At 42.8% G+C, this 12,063-nt stretch overlaps 1 protein-coding gene across 1 annotated transcript in view; it reads left to right on the forward strand.

Moving 5' to 3' along the window:
- Nucleotides 1–7: 7 nt before the first annotated feature.
- GNA12 (G protein subunit alpha 12) overlaps nucleotides 8–12,063 on the forward strand; it is a gene marked incomplete at its 5' end in the record, with an annotated part of 55,590 nt that continues 43,534 nt past the window's right edge. Inside the window, one exon of the mRNA XM_019542023.1 lies at nucleotides 8–268. Within this exon, the coding sequence (XP_019397568.1) occupies nucleotides 8–268 (261 nt within the window). The remainder of the gene's footprint in view (nucleotides 269–12,063) is intronic.

Consider the following 12,063-nt stretch of genomic DNA (forward strand, 5'->3'; position numbering starts at 1 on the left):
GGCCGGGGGGCGCGGGGAGGCGCGGCGGGAGGCCAAGGAGCGCGGCCGGGACGCGGAGCGCGAGGCGCGGCGGCGTAGCCGGGATATCGACGCGATGCTGGCCCGGGAGCGCCGGGCCGTGCGGCGCCTCGTCAAGATCCTGCTGCTGGGCGCGGGCGAGAGCGGGAAGTCCACCTTTCTCAAGCAGATGCGCATCATCCACGGCCGCGAGTTCGACCAGAAGGCGCTGCTCGACTTCCGAGCCACCATCTACGAGAACATCCTCAAGGTGCGTGGCGCGGCCCGGCCCGGCCCCAGCCTCGTCCTCCCGGTTTGGAAGCGGGGTGGGGGAAGAAGGGGTCTCTTCCCTGACAGCGCTGCGCAGCTCTGTGTTGGGCAGCGCGTCTTTACGGTGCCCCGAGCCTGCCGTGACACACGTGTGTGTGTGTGTGTGTGTGTGTGTTGTCGCGGGGAAGGAGGTCCCGATCCCGGGAATCGGCCTGTCCCTGTAGAAAAGTGCGGTGGGGTTCGGGCTGACGTTGTTTTGAAGGGCAGCTCGGAGGGGACGCGGCAAGGGGCCAGAGAGGCTCTGTTTCCCCAGGCACATCTTGGGGTAACAAGGGACAGTGGTCACAAACTGACGGAGAGAAGATTTAGGCTACACATCAGGGAAAACTTCTTCACTGTGCAGGTGGCCAAAATTTGGAATGGGCTTCCAAGGGAGAAGGTGCCCTTTCCTACCTTGGGGGTCTTTAAGAGAAGGCTGGCTAGGCATTTGGCTGGGGTCATAGGGCCCAAGTGCTCTTTCCTGCCCAGGCAGGGGGCTGGACTCGATGATGTGTTGAGGTCCTTTCCAACCCCAGCATCTATGAATCTATAAAGGGGAGCAGCAAGGCATTCCCCCCGGGGTGTAGGAGAAGTGCGCAGGCTGTGGCAGATAGGGCTCGCCTGCACTACTTTCTTTATTGCTTCTGTCTGTCTCCATAAAAAAAGGGTAGGGTGGGTCCCTGAGCTTTTGTTTTTTGGTGGGTCTGGATTTTTTTCCCCTGTACAGTTCATGGTGTAGTCATTTTATGGGCCCCTTCCCGAGCAGGTGATAAGCCACCATAGTATTTCCTACAGGCAAGCTTGTGTGACGGCAACTTCTGCTTTTAAAAGTAACGGTATAGGATCTTTCTCTGTTCTGAATGGAGCCGGGTTGCAGGTCTATGGGATTCACTGCCAAATATAGGTAGGGGCTTGTATGCATCGCAAAATAAGGAAAATTGCATCCACGTTTGGTTCCAGCTGTGGTTGCAGGAAACATCTACCAAGTGCTTGGTGGAAGCTACGGTTGGTGAACTCCATTGTACCATCCAAAGCTTCATCTTCCATTAGGAGATCATTCCTGTCCCTTGATATTTTTCAGGAGCATTATAGAACGTGAGGCATGCTCCTGGGCCATGGGTGCTGAGGGGTGGGCAGCTGACAGGAGGGACTTCCCTGTGGTCACCGGTTCCAGGGGGTGACTCATTCCTCTTTTGGAACAGGAAGAAATTAGTAAGTGCAATGCACAAGGAGCCCTTAGACTGGAAAAAATAGCTCTACCACATCTTTCTTTTTCTTCCTCCAGTATTTTGGTAAAAGATTTGAGTAAGAAGAAGTATTAGGCTTTCAGATATACTCAAAAGTCAAGTGTGAGCCTTGGGTTAATGCCTTAACCTGACTTAAACATATCTTAAAGTACTGGTAAGAGGCAGCTTTTAGTGAAGGGGTCTGCAAGAATAGGAAATACATTGGGATTGCTTTATTTTAGACCTGCATGGAGATTTCTGGCTTAATCCTAACACTTGGCTCTTGTATGGTGCTCTATGAAGAGAGAGAGGTCATAATTTTACATAGTTGTAATAACTTCGAATGAGCCTAGGTCTCCCAAGTCGTACTAGATTTTCATTCTGGCCCTTACTACTCCCCCCTGGCTTGACCTGCCTGCCACTTGGACAGCATCTGTCTGAATTTTTTTTTTGTATTGTTCACGTTTGGTGAAGGTGACTTGTATTCAGTAATTTAATATTAACTCTTCTTGCTAGTAGGGCTGCACATTTAGCTCTTTTTTCATGCCCCCCATAGCTTTGTCAAATAGCTGTTTTGTTAAGCTTCTACAATACTGAGATCTATGGGAGAAATGCCGTGTAAATCTCAGGGATTAAGTGGTCAATTTTCATTTCCTACCATGACTAAATTTCTTTCTGAAGAGTAGATTACTTCCCTCTCAGTGGTCTAGAGTGCATTCTTTCTAAAGTGCTTATTGCTTGGAAATCTACTGTCTGTATTGATTTAGATGAGCCTCAAATTTTGTTGTCTGAAAATAATGGAATTTGTATATGTTGGCTGATGTCAACAGTCTTGTTTTCCTCCATTATCAAAACTTCCACTTTTCTGTTAAGACTTCTCAGCCTCTTGCTTTTCCTGTATCTTGTTGCAAATTCGGTATTAAAGTTGAGTTGTTAGATTTCTTTCCCCACCCTTTTGGGAGGACATACTTTCATCATTTTGTTTTTTAACTGAGTAAATCTGTGATCCAAAATTTACTTTTCCATTTAGTACAGGTGATGGTTTAGAGCCAGGCTAGCTTTTTCTGGCATTTGTGGGACAATCTTCAAATACATTAGTTTAGCTTTGGTTTAAAGTAAATAGTCATTGGTTAACGAGGGTTTTGCTTGTTAATGAAGGCTAAGTTTCAAAGTAACTTTTTGAAACTTTTTGATGATTTGAAGTGAAAAGCAGTAGTGTTAATGTTCTGGTATGAGTACACAAGCTCCATGACTTCAGCACACCCACCTGGAAAGGGAAAGTGGAGAGTACAAGGAGTTGCCACTGTGGTACATGTTAAAGAAGCGTCTCAAATATATGAAGACCGAGGAAATCTTTGCATATTGCAAGTTCCAAATCTCATGAAAGGCTTCTCATAGTCTGTAAAAAGTTTCGTTTGGAATTATTGCTGGGGGTGTCAGAAAACTGAATGGCTTACCTGCCAACATGTCTGATAGCTGTTCCCACTTCTGCTGTTTCAGACTACAGTTAATGAAGATGTTATGCACTTCCAGGTATACAGTGACTTTGTGAGTCACCCACTCTGATGTTCTTTTTGTGTAATTTTTTTGCTATTCCTTATTATCTTTTTGGTTTCGAGTATTACAGTGATGCATTGCTTGAAATAAAACAAGCCCTATTGAATGAGATGGCTATTATAAATAATCCATTAATGACGAAATATCTGTCAGCATGTTTAGCCTACTTTGTACATGATGGCTAAACTAAGCTAAATGAGTATCAAATAAATTCTGTAACCTTTCTGAAATCATGCCGTTCATATTGAGATGGACAAAATCACTTACTAAAGTTACACTGAAACTTTATTTGTCAGATGATAGTCGTAAGAGTCGACTGAAGCAGAGGTACACAAGACCCAGCCGGTGGGCCAGATCCAGCCCCCCAGTGCCTTGTCATCTGGCCTATAGGGCTTCCTGTTGGTCTGTGGGGAGTGCAGCAGGCTGCAGCCCTGCACGCTAGATCTGGCACACACAGTGGTGGCATGGGGCCAGGCAGAGATGGTACAAGGTCCCCTCAATCTTGATGCTGGCACAAGGAGGGCGGTATAGTCTGGATCTGGGTGCAGAGGCCCAATCCTGGTGTGCAGGGTCCGATTCACGTATTTGGCCTGGGAGGGGGTGCAAAAAGGTTTGAGTACCACTGGATCACAGAAGTGAAAAGTCCAGGGTTGCCCAGGAATGAGATTTTGGATAAGTTACTGCTGAAATCTTGTGTCACTGAAGCTGAGGATTTTGAATGGAAAAATTTCAGGAATTATATTGCAAAGCAGTAATTGCCTTTCTTAGGCTGTTTGCTTAGAACTAAATTTCTACAGGCATACCCAAATTTAGTTCTAAGCAAACATCTTGGATTGCTGTGAAGATGTGGTAGCCTGGCTTGAAGTGTCCCAGGGCTCCATTTGGCCTTCTCATGTCTGCACTGTTGCAGTTTTACTGCTGCTTGTATACAGACTATCTAGATTAAGGCTGATTTGAGTATTCTTAAATGTGTTGCAATCCTGTCTCCTGACTCCAGGCACACATTTTGTGACTGAACAAGTAAAAAAGGTTGTATGTAGCTTGAAGCATATATCACAAATTGTGAGATTGCCTAACGGGTAGAGGGGGCAGCACCATTGTACTTAGTTGCAGTTTGTGCTTACATAAGCAAGTTTTATTTTTGTGCTTGGATACATTCAGACAGTCCTTTCCTAACGCAAAGAAATCCTTCTATTAATCTGAGAATCCAGGGAGGACGGGCTTCGTGTCACAGGGAACTCTGAAAACTCCTGCATTCCTTCATCTTGATCTACTGTTTTGTTTTGTTTTTAATTTGCATGCAAATGAAGTAGTATCTAAAAATTACTAATCCTTGGGTTTCAATAATTTTTCATGCTGGGGTTGAAATATTATTCTTGATTAGGGTTAAGACAGTATCATCCCTTCTGTTTGTCACAGCTGTACCCTTGTAAGAGCTCACAGCCAGTAGAGCTGGCAAACTAAAAAGTTTAGCTGTTGAATAGTTTTGTTTTAATTAGAGGCAGCATTAATATACAAAGACACCACATAAGGTAACAGAAGTAAAGTATTAATTTTATTAAGTCTACTCTTACTTCACTTTTGAAATACAGTATACTGGGTCTTTTTATAGTAAAACTATTACATTTTTGCTTCCTCCCATCTTTTCTGACTCGAAATCATTTCTCAAATGAAGAAAGCAGGTAGCTGTAGGTGCTTTTCCTACTTCAAGTGCATGCAATCAATAGAATGTAAAGTTACTATGCCTTAATCCTAGACTCTGTCATTCCTGAGATGCTGGTTGTTTTGGATCTGGATGGCTTTTTGTTTGCATCAGGAGGGAAGTAGTTAATATAGTTGACTACATTACATCTAATAGTATCTAATTCATGCCATTTGTAATTATGGTTGTTCCCTTGAATATTCATTCTCATTCCAAAGGAAAAGTCAGAGAGAACCTGTGATAAACTGACCAGTTTTGAAGAACATAAATTAAAGACTTTGGTGGAAAAAAAATGCAAGCTTTAGTATTTTCCAGGAAAAGCATCAGTGGCTTCAATTTGAGGAGCTGGCACTCTGCTCAGCAGTCTTAATTTTTTTTGGGATTAATTTGGAAACAAAAACCAGCCCTAAACAATGTTAGCAAAGACATTAGCCAGTTTTCCTACTGGTTCATAGGACCTAGAATATATGAGAAGGAATTTTGAAACAAAGGCGCATTTTTGGCATTTGCTCATTAATTTATTTTTTTAAATTTAATAGCAGTGCAGATTACTGGAATGTGGAGCATTGGGTGGAGGAAAAACTGACTATAATTCCTGAATGTCTTCCTTGCCCCCCCCACTCGCATGTGCATGTTTCTCAATATAGATTTAATAAATATTCCCAATTCCAAAGGCATCGTAAACTTACGGAGGTGTATTTCACAACTCTGACATCACCAGCAGACTATCATGGCTTTGAAATTTCTCCTGTAAAATGATCTTTAAATAAAACACAGTTCTCGTAGTTCTAATGACACACAATTCTATGTTGCCCACGGGTTGCTGACCTATTGCTTAATATCTGTACTGCACTCAAAACACTTAAGAGCTATGGAAACTCTCAGTACACCATCAATAGTATGTTTGCATGTGGCAGATGTGGGCTTAATGAAAAGAGGAGGTTTTTTACCATCACCTTCTTTATTGTTCTTTACGTTCTTTGTCTTATGGTTTAAGCTGAGCTGGTGGCCTTGTGATTTTCTTTTTAAAGAATGGAAGTGGAATGGCTTTTTCAGTTGGATTCCCCCCCCCCCCCAGTTTAATTAAAAAAAAACAAAACCTGGAGTAAGGAAGTTCAGTCATCTCAATACTCGATTATCCAGCAATGGAAAAACGATTCAGTGGTAACTAGTCCCATCCATTAGTAGCATGAATACTGGGCTTGAGCTGGGGACTTAAATAGGGGTGCCTTTATAAGGCTGTAGACATCTTGTCTGTCAGGGAAATGGAATTAAACTGTCAACAGAATTCAGCTTCATTATTTCAGCAAATCAAACACATTATGCCCCGCTGGTAAACAGACCTAGACCTTTCTGGATTTTAGGTGAGTGAAGGAAGTGGTCTCCTAGAACTGAGGTCTCTGCTACCACCTCCCTCCCTTTCAGGTCAAGGGAAAGGTTTTCTGAGGACCTCAGCTGAGTGTAACCAAGAGAGAAGCAGGATTTGTTTGGTAATATCTTTTATTGGATCTGGCAGTATAGTATGAGGAAGAGAGGCACTTTTGGTCTACTTTGAGCTTTATAGTTCAAAATCTAACTTCTGTAAATTTAGAGCACCAGAAACTGCTTCAGCAATGTTCAGCTCGTGATCTAGTAACCAGCTAGGTCAGTAAAGTAAGCTTTTTAACACCGAGTCTCTCAAGATACCACCTACATGAAAAGTGTTGGTGTCATTCTGAAAGGGTTTGTTCTAAAAAGTCTCAGGCTGCAAAGAGATGTCACATTTATCCTGGGATAAGCTATTGTATCCCAGGACAAAGTGCAGTTGTCCAGATGTCCTTGTCCATTGTCCTGGGATAAATCCTAAAGTTTCCAAGATAAAAGGTAGTAACAGCTTATCCTGGAATATTGCAAAGTATGTCTGTAAATATCCCAGGATATATTTATTCCAGAACCAGTGCGGGTACAGCTTACCCAAGGATAAGTGCAATATTTGTTCCTAGCCTCAGAGAACAAGTTTCAACCTGGACTGGTAGGTTCATCTGTCCTTTGCCTGGCTCTTCAGTTGCTAGGCTTGCTTGCAACAAGATGTTTTCATTCATCTGCGTCCGTCTCCATCTTACTGGATTTATTTGGAGACAAGGAGTCTTTTCAGGGTTTGCAGACATCCCTGCCTCTGCCAGTACAGAGATTCAGCAGCTAATCCAAATGTTTCTTAATGTCTGTGTTCCTTTGGACTAAGTAAATGCCACTTTCCTACTTCCCTTTGTTCACACATTTTATTTGTACAGTGGACTAGCAGTTGGGAAGAGCAGTCATTTTACTGTTTACCCTGCTCTCTCATCTGGGTGGCATTGGGTTATTTAGGTGGTGAAAAGATATATGTAACTTCTTGAAGCGTGTGATACAAGTTCCAGGTTATAAGTTTGTTATAATATTTGAGGGTGCATGGCTCTTTGCCTCTGCGGCAGCAATACCCTGTTTTTCTGGGCCTCCGATCCCACTCGCTGTGAGCCTGTCTACACAGCTGAATGTCTGTGACACTAGTGACCCTCTTCTTTACGAGTCACAACTTCAGTTTGAGAACTGGTGCTCTGTACAGTAAATATCATGGCCTGGATTGTGCTTCCATTCCATGAAGTATGTTAGTCCCCAAAAACCACCTTTTAGCTGAGGTGAAGCAAATCTGTTTAATTAACTTTGAGGTTGTATTGTCTATTCATTTCTGATTCAGACTCTTTAACACCGCTATTTTATTGGTATCCCTAAAAAAAATCTGATTGCTTATCGTAACTGTCTTCTTGGTGGCATTACTCCTCCTTTTTCCCTTAATAATCCAGGTGGAATTGGAGAGGATTCTATTATTATTATTTACACTTAATTATTCGTTTGTGCAATTTCTCTATAATCTGAGACTTTAATCATGGCACAAGTAAGCTAACCAGAAACTGAGGGAGAGGTCAGGTTTGGCCACGATTTGTTCACTTTTTCTTTTTAACAAAGAATGCTTGCAGTACTGTACTCAACACCAAAGAGTATCTTTCTGGAAATGTTTTATTGAGAAATCTGTGAATTTTCCCTATGATCAGATTCAGGAATTCGAGGAACACATTTTTGATAATTTAGTGTTCCACATATTTTTAGTGCAACATGCAGTATTTAGCAACCCTCAGTGGTTTTAACTGTCTTTCTCTTAGCCATAATAGTTACCTGCATTTTCCTCTCCTTCATGTCTATCTATGCGGAAGACTTCAGCAACAAGTATGATCCTGACTGTGCTCAGTGGAATATACAGTTTTCTTAAACCACTAATATTTACTGTTGTTGTTGTTGTCATGATTGACTTTTAATATCACAGTTAACTATTGCAACAGGCAAACGAATGCATTTCTTTTTAAAAAGTGCCTAGTCTTAGGTTGATGCTATGTAAGGAAACATCATCAGTAAGTGATTTTCACTACTTCTTTTTTGAGGCTATGCTAACTTACCATGGAAATGGAAATAGCTCCCATCTCTATACTAATTGTCATAGCAAGATGGATGAAACGTCATTTCTCAGTTTTACAAAACTTGTAGACCGGGTACCATTCATATTGGACAGACACCTTCTCTTGCTAGTTTGGATTTTAATAAGATGTCTGTTATGCCCAGTAGCTGGTAAGCTCTACCATACCATGCATTTCATGAGCCTCTGTTGAAATGCAAGTAGTTTTGGGACCTCTTTATAGCAAAATGTGCATAATGTTTTAGCTTGGAAAATCAGGGAGTTCAGTTAGTTCTACAAATAAGAACGCTTGTACAGATAAATGAAAAGCTGTCTTCCCTTAGTAGTAAACAGTCAGCTTCCAGAGCGTTGTTACTGTATATATTGGACACTAATGGTTGTAATATGTCATATGTTGGACCTCTGAATTTTTGTAGTATTCTGATCTCAGCAAAAACATCTGAAAGCTCATCTGAATTGTACAGAAGTCAATTTCTTACCAAAGATCTCTTCTTGCAAGGAATGTCTATTCTTTAAATTTGGGAATGTAGGAAAAATGTTGCAATAATAATATTGTAATAGATAAGTTACATTTCTTTTCAGTGAAAGGCTGAAGCCAAATTTTTCAACTTCAGTGATACTTTTTGAAGTTTTAGTATTGATCTCTAAATAAATGACTGTCAATTATAATCATTTGTTCACGGGTAGGTTCACCATAAAGTGGATGCCAAAGTAAAAATAGTGTGGTATTGCCTGCTCACTTACTAAGACTTGCTGGGGAGTGTGCATATGTATGTGATTCTTGGGGGGGGGGGGGGGTTAATCTTTAATCTAGGTTTAGTGTATTTTGGCTTCTTTAGGGACAAACTTTCTTAACTAAGATGGATGTTGAACATATGCTGCTGAAGATAATGGGAGGAACGTTAGTCATCAGTCAAGACCTGGGACAGACAGACAAGGAGTTACTTCATGAGTGATTGCCTTGGTAGAGAGCAGTCATAATACTGTGACACATTCTGGAATAGTAAGGATTTCTTAAACTTTAATTTGAACCAAATTGAATTGAGAGCCATGTTGTTCAGGGGTATGTAAAACTTGCTCATCACTTGTTAAAATGCAAGGTGGAGTTTGTGCAGGACTTCTAGGTGGGAAGGGAGTGAGTTCTTTGTGGAATAAATGACTTTGTCTGGTGGAGTATTTATTGAGACTGGAGCCAGAAGCCTTCCAGCTATGCATATGTGTGTTCTGGGGGCTTCCTGCCTGTGATCACTGCTGGTGGTGGACTGGTAGCTGCCAGGCCTTCACACAGGGTAGAGCTGATGAAGGGAAAAGGGTTTATAAGCCACTTGTTAGTCATTGTACAAATGAGTTCACAGGATTTGTTCTTTTTTTAAGGCAAAAGATCAGGAAAAGAGGACAATGATAGTGTCTTAAGCAGTATTTGAAGATGACCTAAAGAAGAGAGAGGATTATGAACCTGATAAGGTTTAGGAGTTGCAAGATACATATATTGTATCTTTGAGTAGTAACACAATAACAATTTATATGTAAAGAGTTTGCCAGAGAAAAATCTGAGACCTAAGCATGCAGTTGGAGGCTATGGTGGGGTTTGGATAAAGACTGAAGTCATGATGGAGGAGCGAAGGGAGGAGACTGGGTAACTCAAAATCAGGAGACGCCTTCTTAACAAGAGATTCTGGAGGGTCGCACAAGGAATAGGGGCACCATGAAGATTAGCCAGCACTTAGTGCACACTTGCACAACAGATCTGCTCTCAAGACTGAAGAAAGAAAAACAGACTGAAGCTGAGAAGTGTTTGGGAAGGGGGTGAGGCAGGTTGCTTGGGGAGGCTGGCAAGGAAGAAAAAGGAAGCTGGTTCCAACAGAAAAAAATGAGATATCTATACACTGGAGATCATGGAGAAAAAGGATGATAAAAGACTGAAAACAGGAGGGAGATGATCTGAGATTCCTCCTAATGCAGGAAGAGGCTATCCTGTGTGAAAAATGCACTTCTTAATAAAGAGTTGGCAAGTCTGCTCTCTGCCAGCGGTGGCAGCATCAGGCAGCGGACTCTTGGGGTGCTTGTGGCCAATGCAGGTACTGCTGCCTTGTGGTGCTTGGCTCCAGCTAGATCTGGGAGCTGCACATGGCAGCAAGGAGTGGAGCCAGGCCTCCTTACCTCTACCATGCAGGGCTCACGAGCAGCTCCCAGCACTCATGCCTCACCATGGCGAAGCACTGCACAGTGGAGCCAGCTGCCTTCCCTGCTCCCTGCCATCAAGTGCAGCTGCCAGGACTCTACCAGGAAGCAGGGAGTGGGGCTCCCCTCTACTTCCAGCAGAGACCCAGGACCTGCACATGGCAGAAGGGAGCTATTGTGTAACCATGTCTATATACACTATGCAAATGCACGTCATGACAAAAATATTTTAAAAATAAAATTAAAATACATCATGGTAGATGTTTGCTGTTTAGTATGATTTGGAGGTTTTTCTAGTTCCAAGATGGCAACCCCCCTCCCAAAAAGAGTACTTCTGGGGGCAAAGGCTGGGTTAAGGAGCGGGATGTCTGGTCCCAAGATGGCAACCAGGGGGTGAGCCACCTGTCAAGGAGTGGGACTACCCTTGTGACCCTCAATAGCTCATCAAAACTCATTAAGCAGCCCTCCAGCCAAAATAATTGTCCACCCCTGCTCTAAAGCCATCCTCAGTAACTCCTTCAGCCCTTCCTACTGCTAAAAAGGCTGTAGGATAGGTTCTGCAAGGGAGGTTTTTTCAGTTTGATCATTGGGAGATGGAGGAGAGAAGAACCACTTCTCAGGCTTCACCCAGGTTACTGATTCAAAGGCAGCTGATAAGGAGCTAGGCCAAGTTTGTACTGGGAGGAACTTGCTGATTTAAGCATCTGGGCACCAAGCATTTTGTGATCCATTATGAGTGATTACTTCCCCCTGCCCTTGCATCTTTTAGGCATGGAAGTGTGAGGGATTATCTTTTATACCATTTAGCTTTAAAAGTAGATCCAGCAGAACTATTCACGTAACTCTCTCAACCTCCCAAATGTCTGTCTGATCAAGAGAACCATGAGGTTTCTCAAAGGCTCTCTTCTCTCTGAGCTTGTCTGAACTTGGATGCTACACTGTTCTAAGGTGAGGTGTTAATGACACAGGCCTTGGTTAAATCAGCACAACTGTTCGGAAGCTGTACACAGGAAGTGGTTCCCCTAGTGCCATGCTATGTCAATTTATGTTGGTGTCAGACCAGTGTATGTGGCCAGGCAGGAGGTTTTTCCAGTGTGGTAGGTTTTTTAGGGTTTTCCATCCACCCATCCTGCCTACTAGGAAGAACCTTCTCCTTAGAAATGCAGAACAACAGTATTTAAAGAGACAAAATGGTAGTTCAGCAGATTCAGTTGGGATCCAAGGAGCCCTTGCTGGCAATCCAGTTGCGCTGAATGAGGATCATCCCAGACTGTCCGCTACATGGTAGGCAAACCTTAAATGGTTTGGGGCAAGAAGTCCTCAGGAGATTCTCACTTCAAATATGCAACTGATATCTCTGGTCAGTTTCTTTCTCCCTTCTTTACTAAGGGGAGGAGATTGTAGTGTCCAGGAGTGTCTTGACAAGAATGATAGAATTATAGAAGTAGGGTCGGAAAGGACCTTATAGATCTTCAAGTCCGACCCCCTGCCAGGGCAGGAGAAAAAAAACTGGGCTCAAATGATCCCAGCTAAGTAGGCATCAAGCCTCCACTTAAAGACCCCCAGGGTAGGAGCCAGCACCACTTCCCTTGGAAGTTGGTTCCAGA

This window comes from Crocodylus porosus, unplaced genomic scaffold (assembly GCF_001723895.1).
Source record: "Crocodylus porosus isolate Cpor-Errol unplaced genomic scaffold, CroPor_comp1, whole genome shotgun sequence".
In the NCBI taxonomy this organism is placed as follows: Eukaryota; Metazoa; Chordata; order Crocodylia; family Crocodylidae; genus Crocodylus; species Crocodylus porosus.